The sequence below is a fragment of the Arachis hypogaea genome, chromosome 20 (genome assembly GCF_003086295.3).
Source record: "Arachis hypogaea cultivar Tifrunner chromosome 20, arahy.Tifrunner.gnm2.J5K5, whole genome shotgun sequence".
Taxonomy (NCBI): Eukaryota; Viridiplantae; Streptophyta; class Magnoliopsida; order Fabales; family Fabaceae; genus Arachis; species Arachis hypogaea.
Genome location: NC_092055.1, coordinates 133,433,311 through 133,453,584, shown reverse-complemented (window position 1 = coordinate 133,453,584; position 20,274 = coordinate 133,433,311). Strand labels below are relative to the sequence as shown.

Sequence of the window (20,274 nt, the reverse complement as noted above, 5' to 3'; positions counted from 1 at the left end):
GCAGGCACCAAGGGCCTGGTATCACAAGGTCTCTACAGTCCTGCAACATCTTGGATTAAGTGCCACAAAGTCTGATGTTTTTATTTTTGTCAGGTTCAAACAGAATTTCATACTACTTGTGCTTGTGTATGTTGATGATATAATCATCACAGGTGATTCTGAAGACGCAATCTCTCAAGTGATTCAGCAGCTAAATCACAACTTTGCACTAAAAGACCTACGTGATTTGCACTACTTCCTTGGAATTCAGGTCACTAAGACTAATGCTGGTGGTCTAGTCCTGACTCAAGAGAAGTATGTCAAAGACTTACTTAAAAAGGCAGAAATGGAGAACTGTAAACCCTGCCACACATCCCTCCCATCCTCAGTCAAATTCTCTGCCTTTGGTGGTTCAGTCTTTCATAACCCAAGGCTTTACAGATCAGTTGTAGGGAGCTTACAGTATCTCACAGTCACTCGTCCAGAGCTGGCATACTGTGTAGGCAAGGTGTCACAATTTATGCATACACCTCTGGATGAGCATTGGAAGCTGGTAAAGAGAGTGTTGCGATATGTCAGTGGCACATCAAGCTTCGGCTTGCATTTACATAGAACGAGCATCCAAAGCATTGCAGCATATAGTGACTCTGACTAGGAGGTGATCCAGATGATAGAAAATCAACTGGAGATTTTTGTGTTTTTCTTGGAAGAAATATTGTATCGTGGAGCTCAAAGAAGCAAAGTGTTGTTGCAAAGTCCAGCACTAAAGCTGAGTATAGAGCTATGGCAGACCTGGTTGCTGAGCTGATATGGATCAAGAACTTCATGGTTGAACTACAAATTGTAACACCCTACTACACAAAGTTTTACGCTTAAGTCGTAGAACAGGGGTAGTGTGGTGTTACGGACCTCTAATCAGTTAAAATATACATATAATAGTGAATAGAGATAATATACTAGGAGCCTTAAAAATGGGTAAAACAAAATTGCGAAATAAAAAGCGCAACGCTCAAGAAAATCGAGTTACTTGCGTGCTAAGAAACCTAAAAGTTAAGGATGAGAATAAGTAACAGAGTAAAAGAGGCCAAGAATACAACAAAACTAGCTTCTGACTTAGCCTGCGAAGCCAAGGCTGGCCGGAGGATATATATATATACATATATAGGTATCCCAAAATACACAAAATAAAAAATAAGATCCTATCTCTCCCCCAACCTCTATGAGGAGCAAAATAAACAAGCTTCTTGGAGAGCAAGCTAAATACATAGGTACATATATATAATCATAAAACCCAAAGCAACCCAGGGACTACTCCGCTTCGAGATTCAGACGCCTAGCGAGGAACCTCTCGACCTGCATCTGAAAATAACAACACAGTATGGGATGAGAACCGGAGGTTCTCAGCATGGTAAAGGTGCCACGCGTATAATAAATAAGGTCCTGGGAATGCCAGAGGTAATCCTAGAATTCCGTCGTACAATTGTAATACTTAATTACTAAACAGAAGCCATAAATAGGGGTAGGTAATCTAGACCTTTCTAAACTCACTCAATTCTAAACCTAACATAACACCAAACCATTTCGCCCTTCCTCCGTTCCTCCGTCATCCACGATTCAGTAGAGACAAGCGACCAAACAAGTTTACGCACAAGTAATAAGCAGATAATGCAAGTAACAAGTATAACAGGTAGCAGGATATATATATTCAGTTAGGCAAACCCAGGAAATGCATAGCAATCAAAACAAACAAATGCACATGATGTATGCCTGTCCTATGGCTGATGAGACTCATCTATCGGTTATCCAGCCAACCCGACAAGTTCGAAAACCTTAGACTGTCCCCCGTCGCGTATCCCCATGAGTCTATGCATAGATTTCACATTCATTTATCATTAAAATCACTCAATGGGGGCTATCCATACCCGAAAATTTATACGTGCCCGGTCACCCTTACGACGTAGGGTCAACAGAGTATCGAGTTTCAACCTGGAACACGTGGTGGCAAGCCACGGTTCTTACCCAGAAAAACTCGTGTCTCAGATATCATTATTCATAAGCCATTTCATTTTCACAATCAATATACAATCATTTATCAAGCCATGGCATAAAACTTTATTTAACATTATCATCTCCTTCATATAACTCATTATTTTACCTCTTACTTCGTCTCCAAGTTATCTTATTTTCCTAGCTCCAATTAGCTACTGGACTTAGTACTATACCCTAAGTCTAAAAGAGAGAAAAATGGAGGTTTAGAAGTGAAAATCTAGTTTAAAACACCAAAAATCCAGTTTTGCAGCAAACAGAGGTCACGCGTGCGCATGGGTCACGCGCACGCGTGGTGAGAATAGCACGTCACGCGTACGCGTGAGTCATGCGTACGCGTGATCATGCGCACTGGCTTCTCACGCGCACGCATGGCTACTCGCACATGCGTCGTTAAAATGCCACGCCACGCGTATGCGTGGATGTACGTTTTCCAAAAATTGGTAGAATGCCCAAAAAGCTGCTACAAACCAGTTTTGGTACCCTGCAAACACAGTTTTCACCCTAAACCTCAATCGTCCATAACTTCCTTACAAAATTCCGTTTTTCATTAAATATATATCATTCAAAAGTTTGCAAAACCACATTTCATTTGAAACAAACCACATTTCCATCCAAAATTTGAGGAGCAAGTAATGGACTCCCAAAGTTCATTCAAAATCATTTTTTTTACCAAAACCACAAAATCACATTTTCCTTTCAAACCTCTTCTCCACCCAATTTAGCATACCACAACCATCAACATAATCAACCCTTAACCATAACACAACAATTCTAACAAACTTAGCTCAATAACATCATATTCCACCCAATTTACCAATTTAGCCACAAACCACATATTGCTACACATACTCATTCTTACCATTTTCATAAAATTCTTCAATCTTCATTACAACACTAATTATCAAGTCAACACCAACAAGTCCAAATTATACCATTCACTATCTCAACCACACCATTACCTTGCCATAATCATCACCTTTCATTCATCACCAACATACAAGCATAAACACATACATACATTTAATTCCCATTATTAATTACTCAACACCATACAATATCAATTTATTCATCAACATCACAAACACTAACCATTTAACATATCAAACCATTTCAACCTATCCTATAATGCTCTAGCCTAAGTTTTCACACAACATTATATATTAAACGCGTGAAACCTAAATCATACATTGGCCGATCACTTTATTTAATCCAAGGCAGCCTCACAAGCTACAAAACAGCCCTTCAAGCTTAGAGTAACCAGCCACAAGCTTAGCTTCAATCACCACCAAGCCTCCAAATGTTCACTTTTCAATTCCAAAGCATGTATATAAACTTAATTCACACCTAATACACATATATATTCCAAATTCAGATTTTACCTAATGAAATCAAAATTAAATTAAAGTTTAGGAAATCCTACCGCTCCCACACGCGTAGCAACTCAAACCCAGTAAGCTCCGCAAGCTAAATCGAACCTAGAACACCAAATTAGCAAAATCTCACTATAAGGTTTCAATTTCAAGAATAGAAAAGGAGATAGAGATTCTAAAACGAAAATAGAGCTTACCGGTGAAATTGATCCGATAGAAATGTAGATCTCGACGCGCTAGACGCGTGGCCGTGAATGGTGTGGTGATCGGAGCTCAAACGGGGAAGTTGTGGTGGTTGGAGTGTTTGATGAGGGTTAGGGAACTCACTTCCTCCCCACTTCTGTTTGGCGTTGCTGAAGCTAAATGGGGGAGAAGATGATTCTGCCCCCTTTTAAGTTATGTGTCCGATTGGATCCACGGGCCTGGTTTGGGCCCCGGTTCAACCGGTTCGGTCTTTCCGGTCCAGTTTTGGGCCAAATTTTTTGAAATTGGTATCAAATTTCTTGTTTTGAGGAGCTCTATCATATTTTGATATTAGTTTTATATTTTTAATTTTTCTAATTAAAATTCAATTTATTGACTAATTATTTACCGATTTTAGCAGAGTTTACACAAATTCCACTCCAAACATCCCCATCAATATAATGTGATAGTCTCAGCGTAGTATTGTTGGCAGCAAATCTAATTTTGCATTCAAAGTCAAAGTATTTTGAGACTGATCTACACTTTGTTTGAGATTAGGTCACCAAAAAAGTTGTTCAAGTTACTCATGTCCCTGGAACTGTGCAATTGGCCGATGTGTTAACAAAACCACTACCAAGTGCTGCCTTGTTGGAATCCAAGACAAAATTAATGGTAGAAGACCTAAAGTAGTACATGTTTTCCTCTGTCAGGCTTAATGAAGAAGAGTTAAAGGGAGAAGTAATCCTAGAGCAATGTGAAGAAGCAAAAAAAAAAAAAAAGAGAGAGAGATCTGCAGTAGTAGCCATGATATAATCCTTCAAGCAAATGTGACAACTATAGCATAAAGGAACAGCAGGAATTATGACAGTGAGTTAACAAATAAGCTCAACAAATCTAAAGCAATAGAAGGGAAATTGATTAGCAGGGGTCATGATAGAGTAAGCTGAGAAAATGAAAGTTAGTTAGTTAAGCAACCAGTTAGTTACATTTCAGCTCAGTTAGTTAGGTTACCTTTAGCATTGGTTAGTTAACCAGTTTAGCATGTGTGGTTCATAATGTGATAGTTGGCCAAAATCCTATTCTATAAGTAGCTTAAGGGCAACTGTTTCAGCAACTCAACTTTACCATTTTCTACACAAATCAATAACAGAACCACCTCCCTCTCTCTCTCTCTCCCTCCCTCCCTCCCTCCCTCCCTCTCTCTCTCTCTCTTTCTCTCTCTCTCTCTCTCCCTGATACCTTTTCAACAAGAATAAAAACAAGAAAAAGAGACAAAAATCAAATAAAGAAAAAGAAAACATACGTAATGCCGCAAAAATCACCAAGAAGAAGAAGAAATACAAAGGAGAAGAAGAAGAAGAATGTAAAGAAGAAGAAAATATGAAAAGGTAGCGAGTTCACACGCGCTAATAATGAAGCTGGTTTTTGTTGGGTTTGAACCAACTTGGTTAGACTTGGATGTGTAACATCACTTAAAATAAATTATTCTATATATAATCATTTAATTAGATTTATATTGAATATGAAAATTAAATTTTATTGTGTATACTTATTAGGAGTATTTGTGGTGTGGTTTGGATCGATTTGGATCCGAGTATTAATTTTATTTGCGATGCGGTTTGGATTGGATATATTTTTTTAAGATATGATCCAATCCGATCCAATTTTCAAGCGGTTTGGATTGGATTGGATTTGTGATTTTGTAAATTAAAAAATTTAAATATACATAACAAGTCTCAATATCAAATTTTAAATAACCAACAATGATATAATAAGTCTCAACAATATCTTAAAAAATTAACAATAACATAACAATAGAAATAAAATTATAGGTTAGTTAAAATAAACAATAAATCTCATTTTGAACATAAAATATTTATTAAATAATAATAATACATGAATAATATAATAAATTGAACATATTATAAGTAAATTTATAGATATAATAATAAAATAATAATATTATAGCACATTATGCGATTTGAATTGGATCGGTTTTGAGAAGTAGATCCGAAATCCAATCCAATCTATGCGGTTTGTAAAAAAATAGAATCCAATCAAATCCGAAATAGTGTGGTTTTAATTGATTTTCGATTTAGATTAAATTGAATGAGCAGTTTAATTTGGATTGATTTGGATTCAAACACCCCTATTACTTATCATGTTTTAAGATTAATGGTATTTCAACAACAATAAAAAATTAAAAATTAATCTAAAATAGTCTAAAATTATTTTCTTTTATATTTTTTAATTATTATTTATTTTATTTTATGTTTATTAATTGTTACTAAAATAATTAAATAATATTAAATATAATACATCTCTAATTATAAATATTACATAAATTAAATTATAAATTAAATAAAATAATCTCAAGTCATTATCTTCTTAACAGAATAATGCTCTACAACCAAGTTAATTATCCAACCGATTCTAACTAAGTTAGTATAACCTAATTGACATCCACGCGTTACTATCTCTAACTGCCTTTTGACTAAACACGCCACTATATGCATTTATCTTTTGACGGCTTCTTTATCTGAGAACTTCGTTTTTTTTTTTTTAATTTATCCTCATCCCTAATGTTGCTGCTGCTTCTTCATCTCCTCCTTTTTTCTCATTTTTCTCTTTCATTATTGTCGTTGTCACAATCACCACGCCAACACCTCCATCTCCTCCTCCTCCTCTTTCTTTTTTCATTTGAATTTTTTTGATCTCCTCCTTCCTTTTTTCTCCTCCTCTTCCATCATCATTATTATCATCATTGTTATCGTTATTGTCATCATCTTCTTATATGTATAACAGTTTAAACCCAAAATGCACCGAAATTTCTTAATGATGATGACAACAAACAAACTCAGTTCAAAACAAGTTTAGACCATAATGCACCGAAAGTAAATCCAGAATGCACCAAAATTAAAATTCACCAGAATGTATCGAACTCAAAACTCCTCTTTCTTCTTCTTCATCATTATCATTATCTTCTTTTCTTATTCATCATCTTTTTTTTTTACCTTCTCATTATTCTTCTGGTTTTACTCTCTTAATAAAAATAAAAACAAAAAAAATTAAATAAAGAAGAAGAAGAAACGCATAATATTACAAAATTACTATGAAGAAGAGGAGAAAAAGAAAAAATGTAGCAACAACAACAATAAAATAACGAGGATGAGAAGGAAACATACGAAAAAGAAGAAGGAACGCAAAAAATAAGGAAAAACGCAAAAAAGAACAAAAAAAAATGAGGAAGAAGAGAAAGAGAGAGAAGGAAGAACGTTCATGTAGTTAAAATGTGTATTCACGCTCTCATGAAATTAATTTTTATTAGACTTATACCAATTTAATTAAATTTAATTACTAAAAAAATTTAAATGTATAGTGACTCTTTTTAATATTCTCCGATGTATAATATAAATCTAGACTAAAAGTCTTATATTACTGTAATAAAATGGAAATGGTTGTTAAAACAATAATCTCAATCAATTAAGATATATCTTCTATTTTCAGTAGTTGGTAGAAGTTAACTTAGCTTAGAGAATTTTGTTATGTATTTTTATAATATAAAAATAAAAAATTTTGTTAATTATTTTTATATGAAATATTAAAATGTACTTTGTGTAATTATTCAAGCTTTCTGTAAAGATGTATAAAGATTTTGTATAATATAGATATAAAAAATATTGATATGAAAAAAATTATTAGTTTTCTAAAATTTATCATAAAAAAAATTATAAAAGCAACAAAGTTAACATACAATTTAAAGTCTAATTTTGTTAGTACATCTCATAAAACTATTAGTCAAAAGTGAAACAATAGATATATTACTAAAAAAAAAATTAAGAGCTAATAAAATTTGAAGTCTAATCTTGTTAGTACATATCTTAAAGATATTAGAAAAAATAGATATATTACATAAAAAAAAAGAGCTAACACTTTTAGTTTAAAAGAAGTAAAAAAATTAACTAGTATTGATTTATACACAAAAAAATAATTATCTTATAATATTTGTTTACTAGATTTTATTAGAGAATAAAATCTTTTGACCTATTAAATACATAGAAATTTTAAAAATTCATATTATTACATCCTTAAAAGACATTATTTTAATTATCAATAATATTTAAAAGACAATAAAAAATCAGCTAAAAAAATTAAAATTTATTTTATTTAATATTTATTAATTATCAGTACATACAAGACAAGTTTAAGTTTTTTTTTTTGTTTTTCTAACATTACCATTTAGCTAAATTCAAAAACTTAAGACTTCAAATTAGATTTATATATAAAAAAATTTGAAATTATTTTATATATAGTCATTTAATTAGATTTATATTTAATACGATACAAAAATTAAATTTTATATTGTATATTATCATGTTTTAAGAGTAATAATATTTCGAAAATAATAAAAAATAAAAAATAAATCTAAAATAGCCTAAATTAAATTATTTTATTTTATATTTTTTAATTATTATATTTTATTTTGTATTTATTAATTGTTACTAAAATAATTAAGTAAGATTAAATTTATACATCTCTAATTATAAATATCACATAAATTAAATTATAAATTAAATAAAATAATCTTAAGTTATTATCTTCTTAATATTATCCGATGTATAAATTGTTTAGAAAATATAAATGTAGGCTGAAAATCTTATATTACTGTAATAAAATGGAAATGGTTGTTAAAACAATAATCTCATCAATTAATTATTTAAGATATATCTCATCTATTTTCAAGTTGCTAGAGGTTAAGTTAACTTAAAGAATTTTGTTAAGCATTTCTATAATATAAAAATAAAAATTTATGCTACCAAGAGGCACAGAACCCCAAGACACTGTTTACTGGATTCCTTTTTGGCTCTTTTTTATTAAGTTTTTATTTTTACTTTTATTTTTATCGACCCCTAAGTCCCTAATAACCTTGATACTTGATTCATCTCAGACACTATACTACGCTGTAGTATGTTAATTAGTTTGATATAAAATATTAAAATGATACTTTGTGTCATTATTCGAACTTTTTTTTTTATATTATATTATTAGGTGTAAAATCTTTTATGATAAATCAAATTATGTGTTAAATACTGCTATAGTTATTTTTACAAAACGTCACTAACATTTTGTATTTTTATAATTAAAATAATATTTTTTTATGTTTTGTGTTTTAATAATTAAAATAATAATTTTTATTACAAAATATTAGTGACGTTTTGTTCTTTTATAATTAAATTTTTTTATTATAAAACGTCAATGACGTTTTATGCTACCACTACAATCGTGTAAAACACTAAAATGATCAAATATTTTTGTATTTCACAATAAAATTATTCATATATAAAAATTTTAGTTTCATTATTCAAGTTTTTTGTAAATATGTACAAAGATTTTGTATAATATAAATATAAATTAATATAAAAATATTGATGTCAAAAAATTTATTAGTTTTCTAAAATTTATCATAAAAAATAATAAAAGCAACAAAGTTTACATAAAATTTAATGTCTAATTTTGTTAGTACATATCTTAAAAATATTGGTCAAAAGTGAAACAATAGAAATATTACTTAAAAAAAATTTAAGATTTAATAAAATTTGGAGTCTAATCTTGTTAGTACATATCTTAAAGATGTTAGAAAAAATAGATATATTACTAAAAAAAATAAGATCCAACACTTTTAGTTAAAAAATTTAATTAGAATTGATTTAAATACAAAAAAGTATTGATATTATAATAGTTTTTTCACTAAATTTTATAGTCTAATATTGTTAGTACATATCTTAAAGATATTAGAAAAAATAGATATATTACTAAAACAAAAAATAAGATCTAACACTTTTATTTTAAAAGAAGTAAAAAAATTAATTAGTATTGATTTAAATACAAAAAAATATTGATCTTATAATATTTGTTTACTAAATTTTATTAGAGAATAAAATCCTTTTTTTTTACGGATATTAGGGAATAAAATCTTTTGACCTATTAAATACATAGAAATGTTAAAAATTTATATTATTACATCCTTAGAAGATATTATTTTAGCTAAATCCGAAAACTTAAAGACTTGAAAGCACTTTTTTCTCACTATAAAACCACACTTCACACCTCTCTCTCTCTTTCATGTTGTTCTTTCTTCTTTCTCTCTCTCAAAAAAAAAAAAATGAAGAAAGCTTTCTTTGACCACTGTCTCTAACAACTCACTCATCACTTCACACTTCACACTCTCTTCACTCATCAATCATCGTCATCACCACACTCTCCTTTCCTAACTTACATTCAACAACACCAAAAAACCGTTGCTATTTCCCTCTCTTCAGATCTTCATCTTCTTCACCTTCATTCATTCATTCATTCAAATCCCCACCAAAGTTCCATCAATAAAGACCACATTTTGCAACAACACAAACACACCCTTTTCCTTTTCCTTTTAAGAGTGAGGAGTTTCTTCTGTTACTGCCATGGCTGAAGGTGTTAGTGAAGCAAACAATACTAAAGCGTCGCCATCGCCATTGCCACCAGAAGCAGAGAAGAAGAAAGAACAAAGCCTACCATTTTTCAAGCTCTTCTCATTTGCAGACAAGTATGACTACATGCTCATGATCTCTGGAACCATCGGCGCCATTGTTCATGGCTCCTCCATGCCCGTTTTCTTCCTCCTCTTCGGTCAAATGGTCAACGGTTTTGGTAAGAACCAAATGGACCTTAACAAGATGACTCAGGAAGTCTCAAAGGTATATATATCTTTTTTCTTTTAATATTCAGAAAACTTAATAATTTTCTTACCAAATTCATCTCATAGATCTAAGATCTAATTTATTTTATTTTATTTTATTTTTATTTTTATTTTATTAATTATTGCAGTATGCTCTTTACTTTGTGTACCTTGGCCTTGTGGTTTGCATATCATCATATGCAGGTAATAATGTTATTTCTTTTTCATTTATTTCCTTTCATTCATTCATTCCATTTGGTCAAAATTTTCAACTACCTTAACTCTCTCTTTCTCTTTTAATATCCCTTTATTATTGGCTTATTTTTTTATTTTTTAGTAATTTTTGTTTGTCCTCACCTGTGAAGAAGATGGATCATCACACTTCACGGACCATTTTTCTTTTTCTTTTCTTTTTTTTAAATAATTTTTTTAATGATAATAATAATTCATTAATTGCGTAACTCTTATAACCACTTCCATCCAAATTAAGAGGGTCCTATATCGTGTTTGATCCCACGTGTTGTGCTAATTTTTTTTTTCACCTGTCAAAATCTCCAAACCCATAATTTCAATCTTCCCTTTGCCTAACATTATCATCTAACATTCTAATTTCTAACACCACATTCTAATTAATGATCATCATCTTCTTTCTATTTTTTCTAAATTTAATAAAAGTGTGAAACAGTTTAGTCCCACGTCTATTAAATTCGATTTGGATTGACAATCAGTCTCCCTGATTTCTGGGTTATTTAATTTACCAAAAAAACATGTAACAGCATTAATTATGGTACACAATTACACATTATTATTTCACTAACCAAAAATAAATATTAGAGTTATTATTCAAATTAGGACTGAGATTTTTAATATTTAATTATTTAGTCCTTCAAATTTCAAAATATATAAAATAATTTTTAACGTTTTTTTTTATTTGGAGCAGAAATTTCATGCTGGATGTATAGTGGGGAGAGGCAAGTGAGTACACTAAGGAAGAAGTATTTGGAAGCAGTGCTTAAACAAGATGTAGGTTTCTTTGATACAGATGCAAGAACAGGGGATATTGTTTTCAGTGTCTCAACGGACACACTTCTTGTTCAAGATGCCATCAGTGAGAAGGTGCTTTCAATTTTATTTATTATCAAATTATTTTCAAATTTAATAAATAAAAAATATATATAAGTGATTAGTGAACATGGGACTTTCTTGGGTTGTTCATATCCATCAAAATGTGGGCTCCACAGATATGATCATAGATCCTTAAAGTGGTGCATGTTAGCTAATATTGCTTAACATGCGCACCGGCTGAGTTTATTTAGAGTAAAATATAAATTACTACAATTTTTTTCTTTATTTTAAAATGATGCATGCTATGACTAGGGTGAATGTATAACTTTGATAATATTTTAAAAAAATGGTTAAAGCTAAAGTATTTTTTTGTATATATTTAAGAATACTTTTTAATTTCAAAAATAAAAAGTAACAAATCTTTTAAAAATATAAAAAAGTATAATCTTAATTTTAGTAATATTTTTTAAGTGTTGCTAAAGCTGTATAAAGAACATTGTACTTTTTGTTAATTAAATAGATTTTATTTTTTTTATTTTTTTTTAATAGTTTAAATTTAAAAAGATAACCTGCTAACTAGGTTAGTGGTATTTTTGGAGTGAATTAACATTACTCCCAAAATAGGAGTACTATTTTTATATAATACTTTTTGTCTTGTTTTTATCTCTATTATTTTTTTGGGTTTTAAAATACTTATGAAATAGAGATGCAATACATTTTTCTGTCTTGTTTTTATCTCAGCTTCTTTATTTTTTTATCTAGAAATGCTTACCAAACACAACTTGCCAATTTCCTTTGATAATTTGAATATTCCATAAGACAAATACTTGTTGTAGTGCAAAAGGTTTAATCCAATTTTCCTCATTCAAGAACTATTTGTGTGTGGATTGTGGTTCAGGTTGGGAACTTCATACATTATCTTTCAACTTTTCTGGCTGGACTTGTGGTTGGTTTTGTGTCAGCATGGAGGCTAGCACTTCTAAGTGTTGCCGTGATTCCCGGCATCGCTTTCGCCGGCGGCTTGTATGCTTACACTCTTACCGGCCTTACATCGAAGAGTCGCGAATCCTATGCCAATGCAGGCATCATTGCCGAACAGGTGAGTTCATGAAAGTTTCCATGCTTCTAAATTGGTGAAAATTCGGGTTCAGTTAACTTCATGTGAAGCTGATAGTTGAAAGTCATTAAATGATTTAACATGTTTGACTAAATTGTCATCAACGACTCTTAACTATCAATTTCATATGAAGTTAACTGCATCTAATTTTCTGTCTTCTAAATTATTACATTGGCCTAAAGTTGCTTCTATATTGCATGTATTTCAATTTTCATTGTCTCAAAGAAAGAAAAGTGGTTGGACTAATCAATACGATCTCCAAAATGTAACAGGCCATTGCGCAAGTTCGAACCGTTTACTCTTACGTTGGGGAGAGCAAGGCGCTGAACTCTTATTCAGATGCAATACAGAACACTCTGAAGCTTGGATATAAAGCAGGAATGGCGAAAGGATTAGGCCTTGGATGCACCTATGGAATAGCTTGCATGTCATGGGCACTAGTCTTTTGGTACGCCGGCGTTTTCATCCGAAATGGACAGACCGACGGAGGCAAGGCGTTCACGGCTATATTCTCGGCCATTGTTGGTGGAATGTAAGAGCCTTTTTGAGTTTTCATGACTCTGTTCATGTTTCTTTCAATTTTTTTTTTATATCTGCTTTGATTATGCAGGAGTTTGGGACAGTCTTTTTCAAATTTAGGCGCCTTTAGTAAAGGCAAAGCAGCCGGATACAAGTTAATGGAGATCATCAAGCAGAAACCAACAATTGTGGAGGATCCTTTGGAAGGCAAGTGCTTGGGAGAGGTTAATGGAAACATTGAATTCAAGGATGTTGGTTTTAGCTATCCCTCGCGGCCGGATGTCATGATCTTTCGCAACTTCTCAATCTTTTTCCCGGCCGGGAAAACAGTGGCGGTTGTAGGTGGTAGTGGATCAGGAAAGAGTACAGTTGTTTCCTTGATTGAAAGGTTCTATGATCCAAATGAAGGTAAAAAAAGTTTTAGATAAATAGCAAGGTGTTTTTTATCTGAACTATGGAGTTATGCTTAGTCTCTGTTTTTTTATTTCGAAATGGCGAAGCAGGTCAAGTTCTGCTTGATAATGTGGACATCAAGACACTGCAACTAAAATGGTTGCGAGATCAAATCGGATTGGTGAATCAAGAACCTGCGCTGTTCGCAACCACCATTCTTGAGAACATACTCTATGGAAAACCTGATGCAACAATGGCTGAAGTGGAAGCAGCAGCTTCTGCTGCAAATGCTCATAGCTTTATTACCTTGCTTCCCAACGGCTATAACACTCAGGTTTATTTTTATTATTATTATTATTTTCCCTCTTTTGGTTCACAAAATTCTGAATACTAAAAATGTCTTCACCTGAAGATGACAGTTGAGAACGGTTAGATATCTACATCTCAACTATCTTCGTCGGTGACTACTTCAATAATAACATCTAATATTGTAAACTGTTATAATTTTTTATATGAAGATATATCATTGAAGTAACTACCATTTTTTCAATAGGTGGGAGAACGAGGAGTGCAATTATCAGGAGGGCAAAAGCAGAGAATTGCAATTGCAAGAGCAATGTTGAAGAATCCAAAGATTCTGCTTTTGGATGAGGCAACAAGTGCTTTAGATGCGGGATCAGAGAGCATTGTTCAAGAGGCACTAGACAGGCTCATGGTGGGAAGAACAACCGTGGTTGTAGCTCATCGTCTGTCAACCATAAGAAACGTTGATACCATCGCCGTCATCCAGCAAGGACAAGTGGTGGAGACAGGAACACACGAGGAACTCATTGCCAAGGCAGGAACCTATGCATCACTAATTAGGTTCCAAGAAATGGTTGGAAATAGGGACTTCTCCAACCCCTCAACTCGCCGGACACGGTCCTCCCGCCTCAGCCATTCCCTGTCTACAAAGTCCTTAAGCCTCCGATCCGGAAGCTTAAGGAACTTGAGCTACCAATACAGCACCGGAGCCGACGGCCGCATAGAAATGATATCCAATGCCGAGACGGATAAGAAGAATCCGGCCCCGGATGGATACTTCCTCCGGCTGCTGAAGATGAATGCCCCCGAATGGCCTTACTCAATCATGGGAGCCGTTGGTTCTGTTCTCTCCGGATTCATTGGGCCAACATTTGCAATTGTGATGAGTAACATGATTGAAGTCTTTTACTATAGAAACTATGCATCCATGGAGAAGAAAACCAAGGAGTATGTGTTTATATACATTGGAGCTGGACTCTATGCGGTTGGTGCATATTTGATTCAACATTACTTTTTCAGTATCATGGGTGAGAACCTCACCACTAGGGTTAGAAGAATGATGCTTGCAGGTAATTAACATTAATTAAGTCACTAATACTAATTAAATCTTTATGTTATGTAATTAATTAATGTGGATTTGATTTGTATATGGTAGCTATATTGAGGAATGAAGTAGGATGGTTCGATGAGGAGGAACACAACTCAAGCCTGGTGGCAGCAAGGCTTGCAACGGATGCAGCTGATGTCAAGTCTGCCATTGCTGAGAGGATTTCTGTCATTTTACAGAACATGACTTCCCTCCTCACTTCTTTCATTGTTGCTTTCATTGTTGAATGGAGGGTTTCTCTTCTCATTCTTGCTACCTTCCCTCTCCTTGTCCTAGCTAATTTCGCTCAGGTCAGTCAAATACATTTCTCATTTAACTTATTCAAATTCAGTATTTTATATTTTAATATATATTTTCAATAAATAAAAAAAATACAGATAAAAGAGTTTGAAGTCGATAAATATCAAAGTACACTTCATATATTGTTTTTAATGACAAAAAGTACACACACTTACTAACGACATTATACTTTTGTCTAGCAAAACTAGTCTTTTAGATGTACTTTTATATTTACGAATTTTTAGCGTATATTTTTGTGTATTTTTATTTATTTATTTATATATTTTTTTATGAGTGATTAATTTAGTAATTGGTTTTTTTTTGTGTGTAACATACTTGAATTAGTAATAGGTGAATTAGTAATTAGCAAGGTCCAAATTTGTTATTCATCCTAGATCACCACAAAGTATGGCATAAAATGTTTGAAAACTCCCAGAAAGTTGAAAATGAAAATAAGAAGATTAAATTATAGTAACTAAAGACACTGGTATTTTTTATGTGCATGTGCTAAGTGTTGACCAGAGTCTATGATAGTATAGTACTAGTAGTGGGGCCCAAAAAGTAACTCAAAAATTAAACTCTATCTTACAATACACACTCTTTAATAAGAATCTAACCCTCAGAAAACGACAAAAACAAAAACAACAAAGACCCACCTAAGTTGAAGGGTGCACGTGCTTCCCTTCACACTCCACAGTGCATTAAAATATTGTGAAAACTAATAACTCATGTATTGGCATCTTATTAAAAGCTCATTAATTGCTATGTTCAAGTCTATTCTCTTAGGCTCTTAGCTCTTTTTATGCATGGAGGTAGATCATAGCATTGGTAGTTAGATTAGATTCCACATCTGAGCATCAAATTCCATGTCATAATTCATATAGTAACCTAGTCTTCTACCTCAATGAAAATCAAATAGAAAAAGGAAAAAACATATAGCATTTCATTTTTGTTAGTGTAATTTTTACTTAGGAATATTATATGTATTTTTAAGAGGCAATATTAACACTATATCAAATATTAGACTACTATTTTTAATTCATATTAATTTTTGTTCTGAATTTTTTAACATATTTATAAATTAATGTATCTTAGATATGTTTATAATGAATATCTTTATTTTGAAGGCTCCTTCATTGGTATTCAAATATGCATGCAAGCTTAAGGAAAAATGATCCTCTCATGATCAACACTTGCTTCCATTTTTTCTAATAATATTTTTTGGATACCGGGAACTTGAAATTCAACTGGGTCTAAAAAGGAAACTTCATGTGTGTGATTTTCTTTTTAATTTGTCTAGGAATCTGCAATTCTCTTATAGATTGTCACCCGTGACCATGTTCATTCTTTTTCAGGTCTAGTTTGTCTAGACTACCTGCAATCTTATAATTTTATAATTATTTTTGGTTATTTTATTACCATTAATGGATTTCTTACAGACTTATAACAGTGATTTCTGGACATGTGTTATTGTATTTTACTAAGATTTTTTTGACTATGCATGTGAGACCATGTGGGTTTTGCTGCACCAAAAATGTTTCTTCTGTGCATGTGGGAATTTTTTAGGTATGAAAAAAATTAACCTTTTAGTAACATGTAAAATTGTTAGAAAAATAAATAATATAAAATGACTTTAAAGTAGTTATAATAGAAAGTTCCTATAAAGAAAAAAGCTTTACCCATGCATGATTCCCTGATTAGACAGGACTTAACAAACTTTGATAACTGTGATTTACACCTATTATTATTAATTATTATAGGGTGTACTAATTCACTAAAAATTATGTTCTATTCATTCATTGTAGCATTATATTATGCGCATGCTCTAGGCACAGTGCAAGGAAATAGACTTGATTGGTGATGAAACCTTCAAATCTATCAGTGTCTTATAAATGATTTAGTAGTATAGGTTGTGTCTATGTTAAGATGAACCATCTGTTGTTAAGGTCCCACATCGACTTTAATGCACTTTTGGCACTTTTCTTGTGGATTATTATTGTACCATACCCTTTGTGCCAAAATGAATAGAAGAATTTACTGTTTATGAATAAGAGTTATGTTGGATAATTAGTGCAAAAATGATACAATTGATTATGGATTAGTTCTAAGAAGATGGTAATTTGAATGTGCAGCAACTTTCCCTAAAAGGTTTTGCTGGAGACACAGCGAAGGCGCATGCAAAAACAAGTATGATTGCTGGGGAAGGAGTGAGCAATATCCGAACCGTTGCAGCATTCAATGCACAGAACAAGATGTTATCGGTCTTCTGCCACGAGCTGCGAGTGCCGCAGATGCGAAGCCTTCGCCGGAGCCAGAGCTCCGGCATCTTGTTCGGCCTCTCGCAGCTCGCGCTTTATGCCTCCGAGGCTCTCATTCTATGGTACGGTGCACATTTGGTCAGCAAAGGAGTTTCAACCTTCTCGAAGGTCATTAAGGTCTTTGTGGTCCTTGTCATAACGGCCAATTCGGTTGCAGAGACCGTTAGCCTCGCCCCGGAGATAATCCGAGGCGGGGAAGCAGTTGGCTCTGTTTTCTCTATCCTCGACCGGCACACCAGGATCGATCCAGACGATCCTGATGCTGATCCGGTCGAGTCAATTCGTGGAGAAATCGAGCTTAGACATGTTGATTTCGCATACCCTTCGAGGCCAGATGTGATGGTTTTCAAGGATCTGAACCTCAGAATTAGGGCAGGCCAAAGCCAAGCCCTCGTCGGAGCGAGCGGATCGGGGAAGAGTTCGGTCATCGCCCTTATCGAGCGGTTCTACGATCCCATAGCCGGGAAAGTCATGGTGGACGGAAAAGACATAAGGAAGCTTAACTTGAAATCCTTGAGGCTCAAGATCGGTTTGGTCCAACAAGAACCGGCATTGTTTGCCGCTTCGATATTCGAAAACATTGCTTATGGAAAGGAGGGCGTGACGGAATCCGAGGTGATTGAGGCAGCTAGAGCTGCCAACGTGCACGCCTTTGTTAGTGGTCTCCCCGAGGGCTACAAAACACCCGTTGGTGAACGGGGCGTGCAGCTCTCGGGTGGCCAGAAACAAAGGATTGCAATTGCTAGGGCTGTCCTTAAGGACCCTACAATATTGCTTCTTGATGAAGCAACAAGTGCACTTGATGCTGAGTCAGAATGTGTGCTACAAGAGGCATTGGAGAGGCTCATGAGGGGGAGGACCACGGTGCTCGTCGCGCACCGGTTGTCCACCATAAGAGGGGTTGATTGCATTGGTGTGGTCCAAGATGGGCGCATTGTGGAACAAGGTAGCCATTCTGAGCTTATAAGCAGGCCTGAGGGTGCATATTCTAGACTCTTGCAACTACAACATCATCACATTTGAGGGACACAAATGTAAAACATTTTAGTTTGTTTTTAATATAAGGCCTTGTTTGGTTGAGATCATTATGTTTGGCCTCCCATTAACCTCATGCTTTGATTTTTTTTTATTTCTTTTTTTCTTTTTAGATGTAGATATATGCTACATGAGGTTTGTACCTTGAGGACAAAAAGTACTCTGTTTCCAATGGAGTAGCTAGTATTATTAAATTAATCAAATATCAATGGTCCATAACTATGTTATCTATATGGTTATTTGAGCTTTTTGCTTTCTAGCTACCTCCCTATTTTTATTTTTCCCCTTCATAATTTTAGTACTTCTATCCAACTTTTGTTTCTGATTGGGGACCTATCTAAAGAAGACTAGTGGCAATGTTGGAATAAAAAAATTGAGAGGTGTACTTATTATGTCTATTAAACAAAATGGAGACACAATCAGATGGGGAAGATGATGTGAATTATTGTAAATGAGAGATGGGAGAAGCATTATTTTAAGTAAGTTTTTATTTTTATTCATGAAATCCCTTAAGAATGTGACCCACTTGATGGTGTCTAGAAGGATTTTTATTTTTCCCACTTTGGCCACTCATTGAACATGGAAGGGAACTTTATCAATCACAATTAACTAAAATTGAGTGCAACTTTAGCTCTGGATTTTTGGGGAATATGTTATATGGACCCCATTGACATAATAATCACATTAGCTAACCCAAGGACATAACAATGTGAGCATGTAACTCTACTGCCAAATTACTAAATTTTTTACCATAAAAAATTTTAAATATTGATCTTTTTAATTATAAAAAGTATAATATAATTCAATACTTATTCAACAAAATCATTCAAGAAACTACTCTTTTAAAAAATGTTGTCTATCAACTGATTCAATTTTTATGAGAATTGCATTCATTTATATCTTTTATATTAAAAATACAATTATATATTCACTTTAATTAATATTGTCATTACATTTGTTGTTTTGGCAATTATACCGACAGCAGTAATTTTACTTTATGTATCTAAACAAAATTTATTCTCTTAAACTTACTTCTAATATTTCAAATAAAAAAATATTTTATTCTTTTAAAAGACATCCGCCAAAATGAATTCTTCCAAAAATTAAACCAAACCGAAATAAACTCTTATTAAAGAATAATAACAAAGTGGTGGATTCGATAAAAAAATAAATAAAAATTAATAGGGCTAAAGGAAGGATCCTGAGCCCTTATCACATGTATTCATAGTTGCTTTGTAAAACCTTCACTGAAAAGGATGCTACCTTCCAACATGTGTACTTGGTTCTGGCAGAATAAAGCAAACAGTGGGGGAAAGCTACAAGAGAGCTTGGACCCTTTTTAGGTCCTTTCTCAAAGAAACAATAAAAAATTAAAATAAAACTTTGCAGTTCCAATGCATTGTCAGTGTGATAAGGGAGAAAGTTGTATGTGTATGTGTATGTTTTTTTATTTTTTTTTTTTGTAATTTGTAATTTTTATTTATCTATGTATTTTTTTTAAGAAGAGTGTGAAGACAAAGGCATGTGGAAAATGATTGGTGAGAAAAGACTAAATAGTTATTTTGATGCTCGAAAAATTTTGATTTTGATAAAATGAATTTTAATATTTATTTTTTACAAAATAAATCTTAAATATAATTTTTTTTATTTTTCATGATATTTTTCAGGCCGACAGATCAAAGTTTAATCCGTTGCGAATCAGAATTTTATTTAAGGATTTGTTATTAGCCAATGAATTGATACATGTATAAGACAGAAAATATTAATTCCATTTGGTAAAATTGACTAACTAATTTATCATTTCGGAGTTTTAGGTTATTTTTTCAAATAAACTTGATATT

At 32.7% G+C, this 20,274-nt stretch overlaps 1 protein-coding gene across 2 annotated transcripts; it reads left to right on the top strand.

The window, feature by feature from the left end:
* Positions 1–9,670: 9,670 nt before the first annotated feature.
* On the top strand, positions 9,671–18,664 carry LOC112784463 (ABC transporter B family member 19). 2 transcript variants are annotated; one of them, XM_025827671.2, is made up of 10 exons: positions 9,671–10,315; positions 10,446–10,500; positions 11,237–11,412; positions 12,260–12,460; positions 12,751–13,010; positions 13,089–13,405; positions 13,501–13,724; positions 13,944–14,763; positions 14,850–15,091; positions 17,213–18,664. In XM_025827671.2, exons 1-10 carry the CDS (start codon positions 10,043–10,045, stop codon positions 18,419–18,421), a joined length of 3,777 nt encoding a protein of 1,258 aa, XP_025683456.1. In that variant the 5' UTR covers positions 9,671–10,042; the 3' UTR covers positions 18,422–18,664. The 2 variants fall into 2 exon arrangements, with proteins under 2 accessions (XP_025683456.1, XP_072085770.1); XM_072229669.1 differs by lacking the exons at positions 9,671–10,315; positions 10,446–10,500 and adding an exon at positions 10,795–11,083.
* Positions 18,665–20,274: the final 1,610 nt, after the last annotated feature.